A 23,483-nucleotide genomic window follows, 5' to 3' on the forward strand; every position below is an offset into this window, starting at 1 on the left:
TTATTCTGAAGGAAACCTGAATCTCTCTGCAGTACTGGTAAGAGCTCAGGTGAATTTTAATACAGATGAAAACCTCTACAGAGAACTGAGAACTGCAGTTTATAGAGTTCTAGATAATACAACCTATATGGAGAAAGACAGAAAAGGAATAGATTAGTGTAAAAACTGGACAGAGCAATAATAGCAACCCTCAAGTAAGTAAAAAGTCTTCTGCAAAGGAAGTGGAAGTAATCCATTCCTTGTGTTGGCTGAGGTTACGAAAAACATAACATACTTGAATTTCTGCAGGGAAGATGCAGATTAGCTATTAGGAAAAGACTGTGTAATTGGTAAAATAATTCTAGGAAGGGTGGCCCAGGAAGGAAGTTTCTAAGGAGAGGCTTCTTTCTGGAAAGCTATACCACAGGTTGCTCATCCTGTGTAGAGTTAGCAAGTTAGAAGATAAATTTTTATTTATTTATTTATTTATTTATTTATTTATTTTTCCTGTGGGTTTAACCACATGCTTAAGTATACTTTGTCATAAGGTATAAATATGTCTAATCTAAGTTTTAGAGGTAAACGATTGGAAAAAAAAAAAGAAGAGAGATTGTCTTCAGGAAACTTCATGCTTCTGTGTGCCTCTACTAACACCGCATCTATTCCATTAAAAGCTGTATCAAGAGTCTCTACATCCTTTACCGTCTGCAGTGTCAATATGCCCAGAAAAATTTGACCAGGTTAATTTTATTAATGTCTTTCATTGCAAGCTTATATGAAATTAAACTTGTACAATTAAGACAGAAATTCTCTTATTTTTGATCTTCCAAATTATTCATAACTGGTAAGAAACGCACATCTCTGAACGTGATGATAGTGAGTTATTTGTGAAAACTGATTTTGCTTGCCAGCAGTCTTAAGAAAAAAAAACGTTTGTGCAGATCAATTTTAATATTAAAACTTAAGCAATTAAACCAATCAGTTTCATTGTCTAATCTTCTTTTTGCTGGCTCAGTCAAATTAAATTAACTTCAAACTAATAAAAACAAAATAATGGGTTAGTGTCCTGGTTTTGGCTAGGGTAGAGTTAATTTTCCTCCTAGTAGCTGGTATGGTTCTGTATCTTGGATTTAGGCTGAGAATAATGTTGATAACATGTTTTAATTGTTGCAGAGCTGTTTCCACTAAGTCAAGGACTTTTCAGCTTGTCATGCTGGGCAGGCTGAAGGTGCACAAGGAACTGGGAGAGGTCAGAACAAGGACAGCTGACCCAAATTTGCCAAAGGGGTATTCCATATCATATGGAGTCATGCTGAGCAATTAATATGGGGTGGCTGCCCAGGGTGGGGGATACTGGCTGTTTGGGGATAGGCTGGGCATTGCTCAGCAGGTGGTGAGCAATTGCACTGTGAATCAGTTGTTTTATACACATTATTATTAGCAGTACTATTATCATTTTTATTTTCCTTTCTTTTCTGTCCTAATAAACTGTCTTTATCTCAACCCACAAGCTTTTACTCTTTTCCAGTTCTCTCCCACTGGGGCGGGGGACGAGGAGCAAATGTGTGGTACTTAGGTGCCAGCCAGATTAAACAGCAACAGTTAGTTAGCCCTAAACTGAAATTTCAGATATTGCTTAGGCTGGCTGAAATGTTCAAATTCTGTATGTAAGTATACAGGAAAGAGTAATTTATTTTTCATTCATGGTCAGCTTATATAAAGAGAAGCCAACAACAGCTGTAGACACTTAGTTTTCCTAAATCTGAACCTCGCTTCTCTCTCCACTTACTCTCTCAATTAAAGCTTCAGTTAGCTAAGTATATGTAACAGATACAGATTTTGAAATACTAAAGGAAGAGATGGGTAACTTAATTTAACAAAGGAAGAGGTAGACATTTCATAGTAATCAGGCCGCTGACATACATCTTTGAGTATCTACAACCACTAGGAAAAAAATCATTTTAAAGGAACAAAATGAAAATGGTGCACATACGATGTGGGACCCTGCTCCTTTGATCACAAATACGGCACTGAGGGTTCCTTGCAGGCTGTCCAGGAACATGTTCAACAAGTTTGCAGTACATTTCCCGACCCTTTTCTCCACAGGTAGCATTGGTGGTGATGAGAGCATTAGTAGCCAGGTTCAGCACTGCAGGAAACAATCCTGGAAACAAAATAAAATAAAATCATAAACAAAAGTAACAGAGGCAAAAGCAAGGTGAATGTAGCAATACAATCACAAATGAACATAACATCTGTTATGGCATCTAAGCAAAAGGCTTTATTTTCAACAACTATAGAAGTAATGAAGCACAGAAAAGCACCACCGACTTTGTCTTTGCATCCAGAATTTAGAATAAAGCCATTATACTGGTGATTTCCTCTTCATTCCCTTCTAAAATTCAAATTGGTACCCTCTGGTTATGTCTTGAGGAGCAGAATGTCAGAGGAGAAAATACGGTATGGAAACGTAAAAAGGATCATCAAATTGTTTTTTTCATAATCAAACCATTATTTTGACTGCCTACCCAATTGGGCTTTGAATCATTGTACGCAAATACCCATGAAAACTCCCTATTACTCTTCCTTTCTGCTTACATCTCCATGGAGAAGCTTTTCCCTCACAGACTACATAATTTGTGTTACACTCTCTTACTGTTCTGCTTAGGACCTAACAGTCACCCTTGCCATTAGAGAAACTGAGTAATTCATGCAGCAACATGAACAACATCTGCCATGCATGGTTTGCTTCCTCTTCCCTTTTCCTCAAGAAGAGGATAATGTATACAGTATTATATCTTCTACAACAGCGCTGTTGTTATTTTCCTCAGGTGCTCTTGCTGTGTGATATATTATAATTCTCATTCACCACAGCACTTAAACACATGTCTGACTGCTCTGCTGAACTGAGTTTCATGTAGCAGTAAGCTATAAAAATTATAACCCATATGAAGAACCATCGTTAAGGTGGCTTACACTCCCTCCCAATAAATACTGATCAAAATCTTTGAGCCATGATAAAATCGATCTATGGAGACAAACTGATGTGATGGGTTGAATGTATATGTTCACATGAAAATCAATGTTTTGTATCCTTAAAAGCATAATTTGTCATGGCTGGAGGTTAAACCAAAACAACAACAAAATTCTAAGGTATGGATTGAGATCATCTTCAGAATTATATGGTGGAAATTTTCACTGGCCCCAAATGCACTCTTCTGTAATTCATTCAGTTTATAACCCTGTTGTATTATTATTATAGCTTTAAAATAAGTCTTTAATCAAAACTGAATTTGCAATTATTGTACATTGATAAAGATTCCTTTAAAAAGACTTTCTTTTTCCTCTATAGAGAACACTATTCAAGTGATTCCTTTCAGTCCTTTAACTCCAGTCTCCTGTCTGCAATTAACCTGTGTGCCATTTAATTACCAAGCTTGGGTGGTCACGGTACAGCTGTCCTCTGACACCGTGAGTTAGTGACTCTCACGCTCGCTTTAGAACCATATTAAACACCCCACTTGTTCAAGGCAACCAATTAGCTACTAACCTGTGTAATTTGTATAGTCAATCAATAGTTGAGATTTTATTGATTTTGTAGCTTTCTTCTGTACAGATTACATCCCATTTTCGTCACATCTGAGAATCTATACAGTTGTCCTTATATTTTTATTCAATGCAATCAGTGATATTTGCTGTATTCCTCAATGGGGGCACATGGTAAAAAACAGTGTAAGCATTAGCAGAGTAGATGTAAGCACTAGCAGAGTTAATAGCTGTGGAACCTCCTATGTTGACTTACAGTCTCATTATTCTCTTTTTAGACTGTGTAAAGTTAATAGTGTAAAAGACAGTAATCATTTAGTCTTAAAACAGAATCTGGCATTTCGTTTGGAGCAGAGTAGCTTATTTCCTCAAAAGGGAGCCTGCTAAAAGGACTCGATACTACGTGAAATGAATTGCAGTACATAAAATCAGGAAAAATATTCCCTCAAAAAATAGTGTAACAGATGAAAAAGAACATGCAAAAATCCTCCAGAATCACAAAATTATAAAAACATACACATTGTGTGTCTATACACAAATGATATCAATATTATAAATTTTAACTCAAATTTTAATTTGAGACATAGGTAAATATAGAGTACTTAAGAAGCTCATTGGTTAGAATAAAAATTCACTCTCAGGTAGCCTCTTTTATGTGCAGTGTAATTTAGTGCGAAAGTACCATACGTCCTTGTCCATAATCAGTGCAAACACAGGCACCTAAATGAACACTGAAGAGACTGTGTTGAGTGTGCAGTGTTCCACTTCCTGCAGGCTCACAGGAATGGATCTGGCAAGCAGGGAGCAGGAGGTGCACAAAGTCTTCCCACCCCTTAGCCAGTGCTTATGGTTGGTATTGATAGCACCATAATTTTAACAAGTTAAAAATTACAATTAACAACTACCTAGTTGAACTTTTTTCAAATAGTCTGTGCTTCAAAGAAGCATTAAGAGCATTCATGTTCAGGCCTACAGCTTTCCTTGAGGGAGCTGAAGGGAAATTTTCTGCATCAGGTTGATGTTTTGGAATGGGAGAAATAATTCATTTTCCCTTGAGTGGTAGGTGGAATTCACATTCTCTTCCCTTTAAACTTGCATTTCCTACCATGAGATGCCATACATCAAATCTCAGATCACATTTACGTAATTATTAGCTGTTGTAAAATGGCCACATTTACCTAAAGGGGGCATTCCTCTGACACACTTTATTTTTTGAATTGCAAATTATAGATCTGGCAATTTCCAATTAACATCACACACTCAGGATGTAGTCACATGAGCTTACTCAGAAGAGGCAGAAGCAAAACTAGAACTGGGACAACAACAAAATTCTACTCTACCCATTAGGAAAGGATTGTGTCACCTATTAGTTGCTTCCTGTATCATTTTCCTTCTCTGCCAGTCCATAATTTTTCTTAGATGTTCAGAGGAATTCACTCTATAGCTGTGGCTGAAGCAAATGCTTTCTGTCAGTCAGAGAAGTGATGGTAAGCTCTGCACTAATTCTGGGACAGTGTTTTGCTGAGCCCAAAATAAGGCTCTGCTTTTAAATAACATTTGATGGGCAAGCCTGATGGAATGGAGGAAGCAATGCTTTTCATATTGCTTTCTAGTAGTTAATATAACACTTTTTTGCAAAACATTCATGAGATTCTAGCAACACAGAAGATGAAAGCATTTGTTGTCCTGAAACCTTTAATTAGGCCACTTGAATTTGAAATAAAAAATGTGAATGTTCATGATGCTATCTTTTTTAGAATTCACATTTCTCCAACCATAACCATAGTAAGTGAAAGTAGTCAAGAGAGCTCACGACAACTCATTTTAATTTTTAGACAGTTTTGCCTTATTTTTTGTGATGACAATCACACAGAAGAAATATTTTAAAAGTGGTGTACTACTTTTGTGCATCTTAAAAGTCAATTGCTCACTAAATTATAAATTCTATTTAGTTGTCAATATTACCTTGAATTCTACAGCCATCCTGCTATGAAATACTTGCAAAGCATGATCTACTATAATTACAGAAAGATCTCCTTCCTTTATTGCCAAAAACATTTAGTAATCACTTGCTCCAATGCAAAGACTGGGTAAAATAAATCTGAGTCAGAAGCACATTGTCTCTATTTTGTGTAGCTCAAGTGCAAGCAGAGAAATTCCACTCCTTTCAACTGCTAGCTACATCAATCTTCCCTCCTTTGTGTTACTGGAAAAAAAATTTTAAAAAAATTCACATCATTTCTACCTTTAAATACCAAAATTCTAGCAATTGCAACAAGTGCAAGAAAAGAGAGAGAAAAGGTTGGTTTGTAATTAGACTTTGGCTTTAACAGCTTGGGCTCAATTTCTGTTTTTCAACAGATGTCTGTTTCATGAAGAGCACAGTCTCAGATTCCAACTGATGAAATAGGTATAGCCATCTTTCTGTCTTTCTGCTTTACACTTAGGTCTGTGAGCCTGCAACATACTCCACTGAGCTTCTATGGATAGAAGCCTGATAGACAGCTTGTTTAGTGTTGACAGATGATTAATCTATAAAAGGAAAATAACACAAAAACTAAACAAGTTCTTTAAAATAGTGTACCATGCAAGGGTAATCAAAAAAGTTTGCAACTAAAAAAGAAACCTGCTCAACTTTTACAGAATTACTGATGTCTAGCACATGATGCCAACAGAAACACTTTTAGGAAAAAAATAAATTAAAAAAAGGTAAACTGAACAGCAGTAAATCAGCAGTAATAGGTAGGTGATTTTCACCTACAAACTCCAATGAAATCAACTTCTGCCTTGCCATTGTACTACTTAAATAGGGCTTGGTACCAAAGCACTAACTAATAATGTCAGTTTTTTAAAAGCTTCCTGGATCAAAGCAGATCTGAATATCTGTTTTAAAGAAAAAAAAAAAATGGATGCCTGGATCAGTATGATACATTGAGTCTAGTGGTAATTAATTTATTTTTAACAGAAACCTCACAAGTCATCCTTTATCAATACCAGAGCTCTTTGTAGAAATCGGCAAGCATAAATATACATGTATGAGTGATGCACCAAATTCAACATATTTAGATTAAATTCATTTTGACAAGATTCTGCAAGATTCTGCAAAGGCCATTAAAGGAACTAAACTGTCATCACATATGAGGACAACTCAAGAGATAATTATATAAACAAAAACAAACAGAAAAAAAGAAAATGGGAAATAACACTGGAAAACCATAGTGATCTTTGCCTGTTCTGTTCAACAGTTAAAAAAGTAATTTTAAGAAGAAGATTAAAAAGGAATTTTAATTAAAAAGTAATTAAAAAGTAATTTTAAAAGTAAAAAAAAAAAAAAGTAATTTTAAAAAGAAGATAATAAGGTGACAGTTTATTTATGATAGAAGTTTTCACAATAATCAAACTAAGGACAAACTACAAAGAGTTGCAGAAAAAAATCACAGTATGGTCTGTCTAGGCAATAAAATAGCAGATGAAAGTGAGGAATGGAAATTAATACACTGGGGTAAAATATGATAGGCTCTGCACCAGCTATTACCACCCCTGAAAGAGTTATTATGGATATTTCAATGAAAATATTAGCTGAAGGAATAGAAAAAAAGTCATTACATTATTGCATGAATCCATCCATAATGACAACTCAGTAACTGTACAAAATTTCTCAAGTGTCATCTCCAAAAGGATATGGCAGAATTAAAAGGTAAAGAAAGGTATGATGAGATCACAGGTGTGACCTGTAGATTGACTTCTGAACGTGGAAATACATAGTCTGCAAGCCTTCTGCTGGGAAAAGATCTTAATGGAGCTATATATATATATATATATAGCTATATATAGAATCATAAATGGGTTTAGCATGGAAGTGAACAGGGTAAGTTTAGTTAGTAGTACCACAGGGTAAGTTTAGTTAGTAGAAGCAGGAGTGGGTTAAAAAACAATTGGAATAATACATAGAACAAGGTTCCTCTGGGACTGCTAAACCTGAAGGGCTTGGTATGCAACTGTCAGCTCTGAATATCCCTAAATCACTGGTTATTGCAGGTTTTTAGCCATGGAGGCATCACTGTACTCATATTTTCTTTCATGTTTTTCGTAAGTAACTTTTCCTAAACCTTTCCAGCTTCCAAGACTGAACAGAGTCAATGTTGCTGTTCCAATATGTACCTGTAACTGTTTCTTATTAAGGGTTGTGGCACATATACATGTAGCCCCACATCAAGGTCCACTCAAATTGGAATGTAAAGTGTAACCTTGGTTTTGCTAATGAAACCATAATATTTTTGCCAATATTCATTTTTTTACACAAACCACAATCTTCTATACTATTTCCCATTATTACCTTACATTCATAGAGGTCTCATTAATAGCTACTTATCCTACCACTTCTCAGAACATTCTCTGAGACTGTTGATTTCCTTGAAGTTTTCTGAAGAACAGTATTACCTGATTCATTTTCTTATGTTTTCCTGATCCCACAACATACAGGAAAACAAGAGCCCAGTTTCACATGTGTTCTTTTATGTACTTTTCACATTTCTCAACAATGTCCATGCTCATACAAGTTCAATGAGTATCAGTGGAATAAAAACTACCAATCTGATGCCTGGCACCGTGCCCTATTTTGTCATGCCTTATTACTTACCTACTTCTTTGCCAAACTGTCAGATTTTCCACATGCTTTATTGCAGTAGTTGAGATCAGCAGAAGCACACAAGATACACAAGTAGCAGGAACAAAACCTTTTCATAAAGCCTGTCAGTTTTGAATTCAATCTCACCCTCACTCTCCTCCCAGATAGATTGACCCCAATTTGATTGACCTCTAGAGCACACTGCAAGACCTAGTTGATTTCCCTTGCTGAGAGGGGATGGAAGGATTCTAGTGGGAAATCAAATATATTAACTATATCTCCAGCTGCCGAACAGTGATTACAGGTTCATTATGAAGTGGGGATAGTCACTGGAATAACCTACTTTTAAAATGTGTCAAGAAGCAGCTACAGAAAAGGAGAGGTACTGAAACTAGATGTAAACGCAAACAAAATAATTGCTTTGTACATCATTTTTCCTACCATTTACCACTTCTAACATAATTTTATTTTCTTCTCTTCACATAACCCATGGAAAATTGAAAATCCCATTTGAATCTCATCAGCATCTTGTGTCTACAGAACATCTGGTGGGATACATCTTACTAGAAGGACACTGTGGCAATAGAATGAAAGCAAGAATCACCAAGGAAGAATCAAGACCCAGATTATAACCTCTGTTAGGTTTATGCTACTGCATAGTGACAGCCACCCTGAGTGACAAAAATGAACCATCAATTAGTAACAGTAGATAGCAGATAAGACACCTCTTTTATGTATTTATATATATAATATATATATATATTATATGTATTATTATAGATATATGTATATATATATTATATGGTATATGTATATATATTTATAGACACCTCTGAATGGAAATGACAGAAGAAACTGCTTGAGTGGGGGAGACTGAGAAAGAGAAGAAAATTGGAAGAAGAAAGACCATTGCAATTACACACTGAAATAAGGGTCTATAACCTTTCTTCTTGACAGATAATGGTTGATGTGAAATTTTGCATTCAGTATTATTTAATATCTAGATTGTGGTTACTCAGTGGTAGGATCAGTGCTCCACTTTACTGAGAGAAAAATTAATATAAATAATAGCAGTGTGTGGACTGTGGATTTTTTTAAAAAAATCCAAGATAGAATACAAACATGGTTTTACCAGTTTTGGGATTTCTTTGTGTCTTATTAAAGCATCACAACTGAAGAAATATTTTTTGCCTTCAAAGAAAGCTCTTTTAAGACTTGCATAATCATCTCTTCTAAACACCAATATTTGGCAGGGTGTATTTCCTTCAGTCTTCTCAAAATATCCCTAGTCTCTTCAAAGAAGCAAATAAAACAGCCTGCCTAAGTATGTCTAACTTTTCAAGCCAATCTTCCTAGTCTGTGCTTTGAAATGTTCATGCAATCAAGCAGAGCTGTTTGCCACTGAATTTGTACTAAAAAGACAAAAGAGAATATGTCAATTTCTGATGTTCTAAGAAGTGTCACTGGAAAAAGAGATACTTGTCTGTTGCAGCATGAAGCTATGCTAGTGTGTGGGAACACAGTGGGGAGAAAAAACTGGGACAAAACAAAACAAAATGTTGCAGCAAGAATAGTTTCCAGCTGTGCACAACGGGGAATAACTTAATGCACTCTATCCACAATGTAGATGAAGAGTTTTATACAACTGGAAAATAAGTCCAATTTGACGAAATAGCTGTCCAGACACAACAGAGCTTACAGACTGAAGAAAAATGACACTAAGCCCATTTGTCCAGAAGAAAACAAAATCAGAAAATAACTACTTTGGTCCTCATTTATGTCTGTTGCCCCAAGCCATTGTACATTATAGTATTATTACACAGTCATCCTTTTTTGCTTCAAAAGGAAGTGGAAATGTAGTTTGGATGTTCAGTGGTAGAAGTGGCTTGTTTTTACTTTCAGATAGTTTTCTCTCTTCATACTCAGTAACATTACACATAACCTCCTGCATATTTAACTTCAACATAAAAGACAGTATAATACCATAACCTAAAGAAGCTTGATAACAAAATCAACTATAGCCCTAACAGAGACATCTGAAAAAGAATACATTGATTACATAGCAATATTATGTTGCCTTTCCACAGCTTACACAATTCAAAAATCTTTAGAGACTTTTCTGATTTTAATAGCAAAAAAAAAAAAAAAAAAAAAAAAAAAAGAGTGAAAGAAAGGCATGTTATTGGCTTTCACCTAACTTATATTGTAAAAGGTATATAAGCAATTTTCTACCTTTGTAAGGTGTTTACTTTTTTTTTCCCTATAGCTGTCACAGAAGGCTGTGTAGCAAAACAGAACTGTAAAAATACTGGTAAAGATGAAATCCTGTCTCCCTGACACGCAAGGCAGAACTCCCATGGAATTGAAAGCACAGAGACTTAATGGGCATCCCATTTTCAAAGGTATTTATATTCCCATTCTGAGTCAAGAACTCACTGATTTTCAAATATCTGTCTGTATTCTGTCACAAATTTAAAAATGCAAAATCCTAGTTGTACAAATTCCTTATCTGTAAAAGGATTGCATTATGCATGATGAAGCAAGAAACAGTCTTCACAGTTAAATACTTGTATTTATCAGCCACATGACCTTCATTAGAACTTCTGTAAAGCAGCAGTTGGGTTCTGGTCAGCCAAGCAGAACTAACAAGAAAAAGTAAAAGGACCTCTGATATATAACATTCATCTACTACAAACAGGGATTATCTACAGTTACATGTCTTCTGTTCTTAGAAAGCACATCAGTTTACAGCTTTCTAAAATTGCATGATATGGCTAAAAACCTGAGCCTTTTCAAGGATAAGCTATCCCAGCACTCTCAACCTCTATTCATAGAACAATTGGTCCAAGTCCTTATTTTCATAGTCATTCATGGTTTTTCATAGAATCATAGATTCATTTAGGTTTAAAAAGACCTAAAAAGTTAAAAGATTATCAATTCCAACTGTCCTACAATTAACCTAGCAAAAATGTTGTTTTGCTCCAAAATATCCATGTACAACCCAGAACTAGATACAGCACTCCAGGTGTGGACACAGAACAGGTCTTCAGGTGTGCTATCACTGCTGATGAGCAGATGAGGAAGGACCATCTCCTTCACCCTGCTGGTGATGCTCCAACTAACACAACCCAGAACACCATTAGTTTCTTTGCCAACAGAGCACATTGTTGGCTCATGGTCAACTCGTTGTCCACCAGGACACCCAGGTCCTTCTTTGCAAAGCTGCTTTGCAGCCATTCGGCCCCAGCCTCTACTGGCGCATGGGGTTGTTCCTCACCAAGCACAGGACTTTGCAATTCCCTTTGTTGAACTTCATGAGGTTCTTGTTAGCCCATTCCTCCAGCCTGTCCAGGCACCTCAGAATGGCAGCAAAACCATCTGGTGCAACAGCCACCCTGTTCAATTTTCTATTGCCTGCAAACTTGCTGAGGGTGCACATTGACTCATCATCCTGTTCATTAACAATAAGAGTAAACAGCACTTGAATCAGTATTGATCCCTGGGGTACATTGTCAGTGACTAGCCCTCCAGAGGGACTTTGTGACATTGATCACAACCATCTGAGTTTGGGCATTCAGTTTTCAATCCACCTTGCTGTCCACTTTTCTAGCCTGTATTTCATTAACTTTTCTATGAGGATGTTATGGAGACAGCATCAAAAGTCTTAAGTTTAAAATAAACAACATCCACCGGTCTCCCCTCATCCATCAGGCCAGTCACCTCATTGTAGAAGGCTATCAGGTAGGCTAACTGTGATTTCTCCTCAGTAAATCCATGCTGGTCATAAAACCAACATTTCAACTATATGTACCATTTACATATACCATTTCACAGGTATGTGTTACTTAAACACAGGAAAAAGACCTAATTATAATAGCTAAGTTTGTCTCCTCAGGTAATACTGTAAGTCCTTAAACCTTTGATCCATTCAATTTCAGTACATGTAAAGCACAAAATTAGCAGGATCTAGGCATTCACTGATTGCACTACTGAAGACTGGATGTTAAATGTATTTTTACCTGTGATCCAAAAAATGGATCACAGGAAGTTCTGCACCAATAAGCAAAATAACTTCTTCATGGTGAGGGTGACAGAACACTGGAACAGACTGCCCAAAGAGGTTGTGGAGTCTCCTTCTCTGGAGATATTCAAGGCCTGTCTGGACACCTACCTCTAGGGAACCTGTTTTGGCAGAGGGGTTGGACCCAATGATCTCTTGAGGTCCCTTCCAACCCTTACAATTCTGTGATTCTGTGATTTTACACAGACTCTCCACTTTCCTTTGAATAGAACAGTTTGTCTTAATTTCATTTCCGTACAGTCAGTATTCTGAGACACAAATTGGCAGAATAACTGAGAAATATTGAAAAAAAAATGCTTAATAGACTACAAATTTAAGTTGTATTTAACCTGTATTGTGCAGTAATACAGATTGCTATTTCCTACACATTGAGTCAATAAACTCTTCAGTTACATATAAGACCATGAAAGAATATTTCAAACATTCTTTGTCAATTTTACTGTGTACTTTTATTCTGGTATATGGAAATAGTTGTTGAACATTAAGTACGCTCAATTCCCATAGACTTTGTTACAAAAGGGCTAAAAATGCTTTTATTTATAACACTGTGATAGTGTATTTATATATTTATAATTTATATATAAAATGAATACATATACAAACATACTAGACAGAGTATCTGTAGCCACAGTAGTACCACACAGTCTAAAATTCTTACTCTGTATCATGAAAAGAATAGTGTATCTGCATTATTTCAGTATATTTTAACATATAGTTTGAGAGAAAGAATATTTCAAAGCCATAACACTCCATCAGAAGAAAGAAAAAAAAAAAAAAAAGCTTAATAAATTCACTCCCTTACATGTATTTTGTCCTCTAACTTAAACTGTGACTGAATAGGAAGACCAAATTAGGTCTGAGCAGATAGTTGTTAGCAAACCAGTGTCTACAGACCACAGTTTAGAATTAGTGACAAAATGTGCAACCTGGTATGTACTTCTTGCCTGTGACTTCCAAAGACATCTTAGAATATGTCAGCTTGAACATCTCTACACATGTTTACTTCATCATTCATGAAAATTAAGCTATATCAATATCTCTTAATACTTCTCTGGTAAAGCTGTACCTATCTGTATTAGTGGAAAGCCTCCTTTTTTCTTTATAAAAATGGACTCAGAGTTGTCACGTCACATCTTTACATCCCATTAAAATCAATCAGAACCACTCAAAGACAAACCCTTGCATGATGTTTTAAAAATGCATGGGATGACACATCAATGAAAGAAATCTTTCAGGTCTTCCCATAGGATTTTAACTAGTCCCAGATACACTACTGTCACTAGTGTGATCTTTATTTTAATAACCTTACTAAAGGTTTTAGCAACAGACTTTCAGATGGAGAACTAATGGTGTGCTTTTCAGAAGTTTCAAGCAAATGTACATCTCTAGGTGTTTCCTTTGTCTGGTCTCACTGTTCTGAAAATTAGGGAAATGGCCAAAAAATGGGGAGGGGGGGTTCCCATTTTGTGTATCGCAACAGCATTTTCTGCAGCCTTTTCTGATAAACACGTTTTGCTTTCAGTCATTCAAGGTGACAGACTGCTCAGTTCTTGGAGACATTATTTTCTACTCTTTTTAATTCTACATAAACTGCCCACTGAAGCACACAGATCCACATTATACAATAAGACTTCTAGCAGTATAATTGACAGAACGTAGTTGGCTAGCATCCATTAAAAAGAAAAAATAAAGCAATAAATAGGCATATCTGTAAATACATTAAAAAATAAATCTAAAACTTTAGTGTTCTCTAAGTCATTTATTGCTTGGCAAAGAGAAAGGGAAAGAGGGACACACAAAAAAGCAGAGTCACATGACTTAGAAGAGTAACAGACATAACTGCCTGTAAACATCTATAAATCTACAAACAACAGGTCTGTTGAAGGCACTTATTGCTTTCCAGGTAACAGCAATACATTGAGTATCCATACCACGGAGCCCAGTTATGAAGAGACATACCGTTTAAGAGAATGATGTCTTGATCAGTGAAAATTTGAAAAGAATGAAGGAAAAGGAACAGATTCTGAGACATAAGATAGGCAAGAAATTGAATTTGCAGATAAGCAGCAATGAATGCAGAATTTGGGGGTGTTTGATATGTGAAATGGGCAGGTGATGGGGCAGGAAAGAAAAAATAAATCTACAGCGACAGTGGAATAGACAGAATTTTCTTCACAGTAACTTTCTGATGAAGAGGCTTCCAGCTGTGCAACGGCCACTGTGGAAAAAACAATGAACAAAAAGCCTAAAGACATCTCTCCCCACTTCAAAGTTCCAATTTTACATTTTGTTTGTACATTCTGCTAGAAAAAATAGTTATTTCTTTAATTAGTTTTGTCAAAATTATCATTTTGAAAGTAAGGTGTGTAGTTGCATCTACAAGCACATCTTAGCTTTTGTTACGCACAAATACAGCGTATCCTTTTGTTAAATTACAGTGTTGAATTTTCAGAGAAATTTTCTGAAAATGTTATAAATTCCCAGGAACTGAAATTCCTAAAAAAGTTAGCAATCAGTGCCAAGCCTCTTCTTTCTTGTAGAATATCCTAATAATACAGATTTTAAGGTTTCAAGTACATAAGAAAATGGCATTTAAAACTTTATGCAGTATAACACTAAGCATAATTATTCATTAGTACTTGCTTTCTTTGGTGTGTTACACAAAGAAGTTGAAGGATGATTCCACAAAGAATATACAAATCAAATCTTTCTGAAAAATTCATGTTTGAAAACATTTCAATACAGGACCTTTTTCACAATGATTTTTCACCAATGATTTTGGTGTTGTTAAAAGAGAGAATTAATACTATAAATATAAACTTACTTTACACTTAAATGTGAATTTTCCATGTTTGTATTAAGCAGAGAATCTGTTAAAAAATGGGTATGAAATAACCATTGTAATGTAGTCTATGTCTGAATTTTTTGTTTGTAAATTTGAAACACTCATCCTTACATTTGCTTAGTGTATGGCTTTTTCAGATAAGGAAAAATCCGATTACCTGTGGGCTGTAGACAATTCCAGTCAGTGTAACTGGCATAGAACAATATTAGAACAGTATGTTTTTCTTCTACGTATGTATATGAACAGTTAATGTGTTAACTTAACACATTAACACATTAACACATTTTTGTCATGTATTCAGCTGTTGCTAGACTAGGTTCAAGGCAAAGCCATTTGAAATTTACTACAGATCTTAGGTAGCTGTCAGCATACCAGAAGGAAGCATGGGGACTCTGTATCAGAGTAAGGAACAACGCCATATTTTCTGTCCTATAAATTTTATAGGTCTTCTTGAAAATGTCCTTATTTACACATTGTTTATCCAGTTATTGAAAAAATAATTAAAGCTAAAATGCCAGACAACTATTAAATTCATAAGACAGTGGAGATCAGTTTAATAGTCTGTTACAGAGGAAATTTTCTTTCATGATAATCAGTGAAGTTATGGAGTTATTGGAAAGATAACAAAAATATATACCTCAATTAATTTTTCATATTATAAAAGAACCCCTAGGGCCATCTTCAGCCAATTACTCAACTCAAATTAGAATTACTTAGAAACATCCCTCACAGATTTCTGCTCATCTGCATATATTCAGTATTTCAGTGACATAGTGCATATAGGTGGGCAGACAGGTTTTCCATGATAGTATTTTCTCTCTGTAAAATGATATCGCCAGGCTTTATCCTTTCTTAAATGATGCTCCAATTGTGTTGTCAATACAGTTGAGATCAAAGAAAAGTACCCCTGCAGTCATGTAGCAAAATTTCATTTTCTGTTGATTTTTGTGGGGTGTTCATACTTGATCCATCTTGCTCCGAGACTTGGCTAAAACATCTAATATATTAATATTTCATCATCAGAGTTTTTTGTTTGTTTGTTTGTTTCTTTTGGTTGATTTTGCTATTGTTTGTTGTTGTTTTATTATTTTTGTTTTGCTTGTTTGTTTTAATTTCTGCTCTTTTAGTCTGTGTTTTAACCCTTCTCCATTTTAATTGGATTCTATTGACTATTTATATCACTCAGTTGATCTCAAGCAAGTGGGATAGAGAGAACAAGCAATCTTTTACTGTGGCACACAGGATTATAATCCCTATATACAGCCTAGACTTGAGTATTTATGGTCTCATCTGAAAGAAATGGAAAAAGAATAAAACGCAGGATAAATATCACAGCTTCTTCAGAGAGTCAAAACTCCCAAGACAGTCCTACAAGAGGAACTTGAACCTCTCATTTCAAGTACACTTGGCACTAAAAAAAAACACTATGCTAAAAGCATGGCTTCATCTCCTTAAGCACCTCTGTGAGCTTTTATTTAGAACACTTAAAAGTTTTAACAATCTTTTTCTCATTTCCCTCCTGTTTCCTCTAGCCGGTTTTACATTCAAGCATCAGTCTGCCCTTTCCTGTGATGTTGTCCAAGCACTAAGTTATCCCAAGCCATTATGCCATTATATTGATTCTGCTTTTCTTTTTTTTTTTTTTTTTTTTTTTTTTGAGAGGAGAGGGGAGGAGGGAGTGCTAAATATTCATAAAAACAGTTGCTTTCAATTGCAAGAGAAGTAATGTACATCGTAATTATTCCACAAAATATCTTTTGTCCTTGCTTTGCAAAGACTGTAATTTTCACATTGCCTTTTCCTGGATCATATGCTCTGTACTCCCTCAGAATCTGCTGAGTCAGCAATTTTGTGACTGTTTCTATCTTTGTCTGGCAAGGTAGGACTGAAGAGACAAGTGATCCCGTTGGATACACTCCCTCCTAAATGGAGGCAGTATTACTTTGTCACTAGTATCAACATCTTTACAGAGATCTGGATACTGCAAGTAACAGGCGTGATTGAGATGGTCTGGTTCAAGCAAAAACTGCTGTCATAGTGGTTATACATACATGCTGGTTGCATCTCAGACTGGACTATCTACCAGCCTCCTGAGCTTACAACACTTGAACTAAACTTGTAGTCACTCCAGGTGACGAAGTTTGTAATCAAAGACAACCGAAAGGCCCACGTTTAAAAACAAACCAACCAAACACAGGTGTTTGTTACTTAGGGTAATTATAAAGATGAAAGATTCCTTGCTAAAAAACAAACAAACAACAAAACAAAACAACAACAACAACAGCAACAACAAAACAAACTGAGTAAATCTGCTCATATTAATTACTTCTAAGGGCTTCCGAGTCCTTATGTTATACTCTTACACACACACATTTGCAGTACTGACAGTGTACATTACATACCCTCACAATTTGTCTTAAAGGTTCTGATTTTTGATAATTAAATCCATGAGGCTATAGATACAATAGCATCTAATTGGTGTTACTGAAGAAGTCATCAACTGTACATGTTTTTAAAATCTTAACACAAGGTGTATAATCTATTAACTGCTTAAGGTGTATAATCTATTACTGCCTAAGGTGTATAACCTATTACTGCCTGTACCTACATCATAATTCCATGCGCATGAGGCTCAGGTCCTATCCACAGAAACCCTCTTCCCCACTTCCCACAGCTGCTGTTCCGGCTGAGTTTCTATGCCCAGAACAGTTCCTAGCAATAGACTCACTGTTGTTGTTGTTGTTTGTTTGTTTGTTTGTTTATTTTGGTGGTGTTTTTTTTGTTTTTTTTTTTTTTTGTCTGTTTGTTCTTTAATGCTACCACTTACTATGCTTTCAGTTGTCTCTATTCTAAAACTTGACACATTCACATGACCAAAAAGCCTTCCCATGAACAAGATACTGAAATAATGCTGGCATAACAGTGCCAGCCAAAAGTAGAATATCCATTTACTGAATAACAGGAATGCCTTCATTCATAGAAGAAGAAGAAGGGAGGAAATGCTTGTAAGCGGAATTTATGGAAGTAGGGAAATATGAAGCGATATAAAGTAAGGTTTTTCTTACAGAATTGCCAATACTTAGAGAAAGAGGCTTTGGGGGCATGGAATCTGAGGGCTTGAGGGTGGTTCATGCAAGTTAAATGTTCTATTGATTTTAATTTAAACAAATCAATTTACATTATGTAGATAATCCAAGGCACTGACAAAACTTCAAAAGCTGTACATATTTCTTACACAATTATTATTATTCTTTTTTTACTATAAGCCTGCTTTTAAGTACATGACTTTTTTTTTTTTTTCTATTGGAGTTTCTTTCTTGTAAATAAAAACAAAACAAATCCAGAATTTCTTTCATGTGGCATTCCATGAAGAATGGGATTTTCTTCCCTCAGTTCCTGGTTCTTTTGTGGGGTGTAAGTTAAAAGAAATGGAAATAGCTTTTAAAAATTCCTGTGCCAAAAACTACACACAGATGAATCAATCACATTCATGTCTGGAAGGCAAAATATCAAAGTTCTGCTTCCTACTCCATCACTCATTTATTGCAAGACCCCACATTAAATCTCTTTCCACATCCGCAAAACTGAGATAATACCTGCCCTGCCTTATAAATAATATGGAAATGAAGTTCAAAGAAAAATCCTCAAGTGATAAAAAAACCACATATATACTTTTTTTTTCCTGATGAGGCAGTATCTAAAGAGGTCTCTTAGTACTTCTACTAAATAGACCAAAAGAGCACCTTTCTTTTTTTGACAGAGGAAATACAGGGAGGTCAAAAAGAACCTCTTACTTTACGAACACTACATAGATAAGGAGAGAGAGGAAGCACACATTTAAGCGAGTAAGAGTAGAACATCCTAAGACACTTCTCATTAAGTATTCTTTTAAACCTAATGACTGAAATTTGCCAAGGTCTTTAATTTTCTCTTTAAGCATAATAAACAGTTTATTTGTGTCCCCAGAATTGTCACCACAAAAAGATGATACTGATTCCAGCTCCCTTTGTAAAGGATTTTGAGGTCCACAAATAGATGTATTGGGTATTTTATAATTCACGAGAATTCCCTTTGCAAGGAAATTCCCACACCAACAGTTCATGTTTAGAAAACACTTGGATATCACAGTGCTGGATGTAGAAAGAAATGACTAGAAAATTTCAGTAAAAAACATGCTAAATTAAGACAACAATCAACCCAATATGAGTGTCTTGCATAGTTTAGCAATTGTTCACACCACCTTTCTCTAAGAGCCAGGGACATAATGGCTCTGCATTAGAGGGTAAAAAAAGATAAATTAAATCTGCATACACAGTTCTATAATATATATTTCATACAACTTGTGTGCTGTGTGAAAGGATCAGGAAAGGATCAGCTACTTTTAACAGTCAATCAAGTATACTTTGTGACTCCATGTACCAGATACTAGAAGCAAAGTGCTGATAGATCAACAGAACAAAATGCTAGTGTCTCCAAGTTTATTTACCATAGTTAAGTAGCAATACTGTGTATCAGAAACTTATTTAATTCTACATTCTAAACTAAATCCATCAAGAACTTGCAGGGGATAGCATCCATTCCTAAGCATCTCTCAAATGACAGAGAAACAATGTTCTCTATGAGGAGCTACCTTATCATGTGTAAATGACTTTTAATCATGAGTACTGCATGGAATTAAAAGTTGCTGTACATAGAGATATATGGTTGCACCAGGAACCTGAAGACCATGCAATTGAAACAGAATTTAACTTAAATAGAAAGGTGGAGAGAACGCTTTTGGCAATTCTTTATTTTGGTACACTGTCATGAAGGGTATATTTAAGATGTAAGTATGGGTCAAAATTTAGGTGGTATTGATAAGAATTTAGGTGTTATGTCATAATGGGGCCTTGTTTTAAATTAGTAAAGTTCCAGGTCTGGATCTGAAACCTTTACATTCTGGCATCAAAATCTTATAGTGCCAGACACCAGAACTCAGAAGTCAGACACACATGGCTTTATTTCTTCATTTGGTCATAACTTCTATTTTCATTCTTGCTGGTTTACTTCTGAAAGAAGTTTTTTTTCTGCTTCAGTGAAACACACAATGAAGGCATAACTAGTCAACCATCTGGTAATAACCTTGGCTAAAGTCAACACTGTTCTGCCTACTTTCTACTCTTAATTTTTCCTGCTTCTGACTACTCATACTGTGTATATGGTTCTGTATATTACACTGGCATAAGCATTTCTGCAGCTGGGATAAAACAAACCTGCAAATTTACCTAACTAAAGAAGTAATTTTTTTCCTCCTAATGAGATTTTTTTCAACTAAGTGGTAAATCCCATGAACTTCTACTTAAAGACATTCTCCTTAGATGCAGCTTTATTTCATGTACATGGAAATGTAAAGAATGGAAATACAATTCAAAACAGTGACCAAGAAATTAAGATATATTGGAGGGATATTGGTTCATAAGTTATGGAGAGGCATGAAAAACAACTGTGATGTAAATAGTTTCAGAACCTGTACAGAAGCTACTCAAAATGAACCAAGACAAACAAAGTGAGAATTTGAAAAGCTTCATCAATATGTAACTAGAATACTATGTTGTATCCATTTATGTACTAATTGTCACAGAAAAGACATCCTAGGACATTCAGAAGAGCAGTTTAAAACTAGCCTCCCAGCAATAATATATGTGGATGCAACATATATCGGGCAAGCAGGAAAATAAGCAGGATTAAGGGCTGAAACTGGCTCCTCTACATGCACATTTCAAAGGCTAGAAATACCACTACATTTCTTGTCTTGTAAGCCTGATAAAAAAAAGCTATTTAACTTACGACTATCCTGCCAGTACCTTTAGGAACAAGCTGCAATTAGATTTAAATTTGGCGTGTTGCACACTACACAGAATTTTAAAAGGAAAAATGATAGTATATTTTTGATATATATTCACATACATTTATCACAAACACCATATTTTTTTCCTTTTTGCTGAAATCAGCATTAGCCCTAGTTGTGTGTGTGTGTGTGTGTGTGTGTATGTATGTATGTGTGTGTATATATATATATATATATGCACATAAATAAAGGAGACAAGGTCATAAGCTAAAATATGTAAAGATAAAATATACACCTGACAAATATACTTCGGTCTTTAAGGTTCTCTAATGTCTTTTCTTACTGTTCATTGTTCAAAAATTCTGATCATTAAAATTCAGTAGCAGAGAAAGGTAGCAGGTATTTAGCTCTATGACATAGTATCTGCTTTTTGACCCAAGCTCTGTTTCAGTCAAAGCTGTTCCTATTTACACAAACCATCAAATCAGGAACTGAGACAGAAATTCTACTTGGTTTGACTCAAACATTAACCAGAAGCTACATAGCCATGTGTTGCTTTAGAATGAATATTCTCAGAATATCAATCAGATGACTATTCTTAGAATATTAATCAGAACACCAGAAGTTACATTTACTGCCCATCTACCAAGAAACCAAATTCAGAGTAGCTGTATACCAACAACCAGAGAATATGGTTAGAAGAGAATATGATTCAAAGCATGTGAGTGGCAGAAAGGTAAAAGTCTCACTCTCAGAGACTTGAACACAAATATCTAAATACCAACTCAGTTAAGACCGACATTCATCAGAGAAACACGCATGGAGCCCACAGGACTGCTGATGGGCTCCATTAGGGCACTGAGAGAACTGGCAGAGGAGCTGGCCAAGCCCCTATCCATCATTTATCAGCAGTCCTGGCTATCAGGGGAGGTCCCAGCTGACTGGCGGCTAGCAAATGTGACGCCCATCTACAAGAAGGGCCGGAGGGCAGACCCGGGAAACTACAGGCCTGTCAGTTTGACCTCAGTACCAGGGAAGCTCATGGAGCAGATCCTCTTGAGAGTCATCATGAGGCACTTGCAGGGCAAGCAGGCGATCAGGCGCAGTCAGCATGGGTTTATGGAAGGCAGATCCTGCTTGACGAACCTGATCTCCTTCTACGACAAAGTGACGCGCTGGGTGGACGAGGGAAAGGCTGTGGATGTGGTCTACCTTGACTTCAGCAAGGCATTTGACACCGTCTCCCACAGCATTCTCCTCAAGAAACTGGCTGCTCATGACTTGGACTGGCGCACGCTTCGTTGGGTTAGAAACTGGCTGGATAGCTGGGCCCAAAGAGTTGTGGTAAATGGAGTCAAGTCCAGTTGGAGGCCAGTCACTAGTGGCATCCCCCAGGGCTCGGTGCTGGGGCCGGTCCTCTTTAATATCTTCATCAATGATCTGGACGAGGGCATTGAGTGCACCCTCAGTAAGTTTGCAGATGACACCAAGTTAGGTGCATGTGTCTATCTGCTCGAGGGTAGGAAAGCTCTGCAGGAGGATCTGGATAGGCTGCACCGATGGGCTGAGGTCAACTGCATGAAGTTCAACAAGGCCAAGTGCCGGGTCCTGCACCTGGGGCGCAATAACCCCAAGCAGTGCTACAGGCTGGGAGATGAGTGGTTGGAGAGCTGCCAGGCAGAGAAGGACCTGGGAGTGATGGTGGACAGTCGGCTGAATATGAGCCAGCAGTGTGCTCGGGTGGCCAAGAAGGCCAACAGCATCCTGGCTTGTATAAGAAGCAGTGTGGCCTGCAGGTCTAGGGAAGTGATTGTCCCCATGTACTCAGCTCTGGTGAGGCCGCACCTCAAGTACTGTGTTCTGTTTTGGGCCCCTCTCTACAAGAAGGACATGGAGGTGCTTGAGCGGGTCCAGAGAAGGGCGACGAAGCTGGCGAGGGGCCTGGAGAACAACTCCTACAAGGAGCGGCTGAGGGAGCTGGGCTTATTCAGCCTGGAGAAGAGGAGGCTCAGGGGCGACCTTATCGCTCTCTACAGGTACCTTAAAGGAGGCTGTAGTGAGGTGGGGGTTGGCCTGTTCTCCCACGTGCCTGGTGACAGGACGAGGGGGAAAGGGCTTAAGTTGCGCCAGGGGAGGTTTAGGTTAGATGTTAGGAAGAACTTCTTTACTGAAAGGGTTGTTAGACACTGGAACAGGCTGCCCAGGGAAGTGGTGGAATCACCATCCCTGGAAGTCTTTAAAAGACGTTTAAATGTAGAGCTTAGGGATATGGTTTAGTGGGGACTGTTAGTGTTAGGTCAGAGGTTGGACTCGATGATCTTGAGGTCTCTTCCCACCTAGAAATTCTGTGATTCTGATTCTGTGATTCACGTTCTGGTGCTGATGGCCAAAGATGGTGGGTACTACGGAAGTGTCATTCCATTACCTAACAGGTGGACATAGACATGAATAAAATAGTCTATCATCAGCAAAACACTTTTTTTTTTTTCCAGCCTCCCTATCCAGTCCATTCTTCAACCTGCAAAATATTTACTAAAATATTTACTAAAATATCTACAATCCGCAAAATATTTACTAA

General features: G+C 36.6%; 1 protein-coding gene across 7 annotated transcripts in view; it reads right to left on the bottom strand.

The window, feature by feature from the left end:
• Positions 1 to 23,483, bottom strand: part of LAMA2 (laminin subunit alpha 2) — a 383,401-nt gene that overhangs the window by 286,508 nt on the left and 73,410 nt on the right. For all 7 annotated transcript variants that reach the window (XM_068677473.1, XM_068677471.1, XM_068677468.1 and 4 more), the window contains exon 2: positions 1,973 to 2,143. In XM_068677473.1, the coding sequence (XP_068533574.1) occupies positions 1,973 to 2,143 (171 nt within the window). The remainder of the gene's footprint in view (positions 1 to 1,972; positions 2,144 to 23,483) is intronic.

This window comes from Anas acuta, chromosome 3 (genome assembly GCF_963932015.1).
Source record: "Anas acuta chromosome 3, bAnaAcu1.1, whole genome shotgun sequence".
Classification (NCBI taxonomy): Eukaryota; Metazoa; Chordata; class Aves; order Anseriformes; family Anatidae; genus Anas; species Anas acuta.